The sequence below is a fragment of the Onychostruthus taczanowskii genome, unplaced genomic scaffold, assembly GCF_017590055.1.
Source record: "Onychostruthus taczanowskii isolate IOZ18803 unplaced genomic scaffold, ASM1759005v1 scaffold427, whole genome shotgun sequence".
Taxonomy (NCBI): domain Eukaryota; kingdom Metazoa; phylum Chordata; class Aves; order Passeriformes; family Passeridae; genus Onychostruthus; species Onychostruthus taczanowskii.
The window spans coordinates 6,530-9,297 of record NW_024501760.1 but is presented as its reverse complement, the minus strand read 5'-3'; the positions used below and the strand labels follow the sequence as shown (position 1 = coordinate 9,297).

Here is a 2,768-nt window from a genome sequence, read left to right as displayed (position 1 = left end):
CAGGTCCTGTCCCATTGGGGTTGGGGACATCCCTGTCCCACTGTGGTTGGGGACATCCCTGTCCTGTCCCTTGGGGTTGGGGACATCTCTGTCCCTTGGGGTTGGGGACATCCCTGTCCTGTCCCACTGTGGTTGGGGACATCCCTGTCCCTTTGGGGTTGGGGACATCCCTGTCCCACTGTGGTTGGGGACATCCCTGTCCTGTCCCTTGGGGTTGGGGACAACCAGGTCCTGTCCCATTGGGGTTGGGGACATCCCTGTCCTGTCCCATTGGGTTGGGGACATCCCTGTCCCTTGGGTTTGGTGCCATCCCTGTCCCTTGGGGATGTCCCTGTCCCTTAAGGTTGGTGACATCCCTGTCCCTTGGGGTCAGTGCCATCCCTGTCCCTTGGGGACGCCCCTGTCCCCATCCCCAGGACCAGCTCGTGATGCCATGGGGTGGCGTCCCCTCTGTCCCATTGTGGGGCACATCCCATGTCCCCTGCGGGGTGCAGGACCCTGTCCTGTGTCACAGGGCCACCTCCCCTGTCCCCAACCCTTGTCCCCTGTCCCTCCTGGGGCCATTCCCTGTCCCATGTCCCCCATACCCAGAGCCCTTCCCACATCCCTGGGACTGTCCCACCCTGAACTGGGGGCCGTGTCCCCAACCCCGGGCAGTGTCCCCAACCCCGGGCAGTGTCCTCAACCCCGGGCAGTGTCCCCAGGCGTGGCAGTTGTCCCCTTGTCCCCTCAGGGAACCACGAGACGGACAACATGAACCAGATCTACGGCTTCGAGGGCGAGGTGAAGGCCAAGTACACGGCGCAGATGTTCGCCCTCTTCAGCGAGGTCTTCGAGTGGCTGCCCCTGGCCCAGTGCATCAACGGCAAAGTCCTGGTGAGGGGACACCGAGGGGACATTGTCACTGGGGAGCACTATATGGCAGCGCCCATTGGCTGTGGTGGACCACTATTTGGCAGCCGGGGTTGGCTCACTATCTGGCAGCCCCGTTGATTTCAATAGATCGCTATTTGGCAGGGGGGGCTGGCTCACTATCTGGCAGCCCCGTTGATTTAAATAGATCGCTATTTGGCAGGGGGGGCGGGCTCACTATCTGGCAGACCCGTTGATTTCAATAGATCACAATTTGGCAGGGGGGTCGGCTCACTGTCTAGCAGCCCCTTTGATTTCAATAGATCGCTATTTGGCAGGGGGGTCTGGCTCACTATCTGGCAGACCCGTTGATTTCAATAGATCACAATTTGGCAGGGGGGTCGGCTCGCTATCTGGCAGCCCCGTTGATTTCAATGGATCGCTATTTGGCAGGGGGGGCCGACTCACTATCTGGCAGCCCCGTTGATTTGAATAGATCACAATTTGGCAGGGGGGTCGGCTCGCTATCTGGCAGCCCCGTTGATTTTAATGGATCACAATTTGGCAGCGCTTTTGGCTCGCTATCTGGCAGCTGTGCTTTGCAGTACTGGATCCCTTTTTGGCAGCCACTGAAAAATGGGGGGCTTTGACCCCCCCCCGTCCCTGTCCCCCTGTCCCTGCTGTCCCCAACGTCCCCACGGTGTGTCCCCACCCAGATCATGCACGGGGGGCTCTTCAGCGAGGACGGGGTGACCCTCGATGACATCCGCAAGATCGAGCGGAACCGGCAGCCCCCGGACTCAGGTGGGACGGGGACCCCCCCCGGGATGTCCCCAAGGTGTCCCCAAGGCGAGGGGCTGAGCTGTGACCTCCCCTGTGTCCCCCCACCCAGGGCCGATGTGTGACCTGCTCTGGTCTGACCCCCAGCCCCAGGTGAGCTGTCACCCCCCCTGGGGGTGTCCCCATGTCCCCAAGGTGTCCCCTGCCCTGTCCCCGTGTCCTGGGGGTGTCCCCTGCCCTGTCCCCCTGTCCTGGGGGTGTCCCCACATCCTGGGGGTGTCCCCATGTCCCCAAGGTGTCCCCTGCCGTGTCCTCCTGTCCTGGGGGTGTCCCCCTGTCCTGGGAGTGTCCCCACATGCCACGGGGGTTGTGCTGTGGTGTCCCCAAGTGTCCCCAAGTGTCCCCAAGTGTCCCATCCCTGGTGGTCCCCCAGCCTCGGTGGCCCACGGGGGTTGTGCTGTGGTGTCCCCAAATGTCCCCAAGTGTCCCCAAGTGTCCCCAAATGTCCCCTGCAGTGACCAGATGGGCAACAAGGGCTCCTACATCCACCTGCGGGGCAGCGACCTCCGCCCCGACTTCCACCAGTTCACAGCAGTGGTGAGTCTGGGGGCACTGGGACCCCCAAAATCTGCCCTGGGACCCCCAAAATCCCACCCAGGGACCCCAAAATCTGCCCAGGGACCCCAAAAATCTGCCCAGGGACCCCAAAATCTGCCCAGGGGCCCCCAAACCCACCCAGAGACCCAAAAAATCTGCCCAAGGACCCCCAAATTCCCACCCAGGGACCCCCAAACCTACCCAGGGACCCCAAAAATACAACCCAGCCACCCCCAAAATCTGCCCAGGAACTCCAAAAATACAACCCAGGGACCCCAAAAATCTGCCCAGGGACCCCCAAAATCCCCCCAGGGACCCTCAAAATACAACCCAGGGACCCCCAAAATCCCACCCAGGGACCCCAAAATACAACCCAGGGACCCCAAAAATCCACCCGGGGACCCCAAAAATACAACCCAGCCACCCCCAAAATCTGCCCAGGAACTCCAAAAATACAACCCAGGGACCCCAAAAATCTGCCCAGGGACCCCCAAAAACTCTGGGGGTCTCAAATTTATGGGGAGGGGGGGAAGCCCAGG

At 61.6% G+C, this 2,768-nt stretch overlaps 1 protein-coding gene across 1 annotated transcript in view; it reads left to right on the top strand.

Moving 5' to 3' along the window:
- The window catches only part of PPP5C (protein phosphatase 5 catalytic subunit), a gene marked incomplete at its 3' end in the record, with an annotated part of 14,624 nt that extends 12,328 nt beyond the window's left edge, over positions 1 to 2,296 (top strand). Inside the window, exons 5-8 of the mRNA XM_041413668.1 lie at positions 734 to 876; positions 1,569 to 1,656; positions 1,745 to 1,792; positions 2,120 to 2,296. Coding sequence (XP_041269602.1) covers positions 734 to 876; positions 1,569 to 1,656; positions 1,745 to 1,792; positions 2,120 to 2,296 — 456 coding nt within the window. The remainder of the gene's footprint in view (positions 1 to 733; positions 877 to 1,568; positions 1,657 to 1,744; positions 1,793 to 2,119) is intronic.
- Between the last annotated feature and the right edge of the window lie 472 nt (positions 2,297 to 2,768).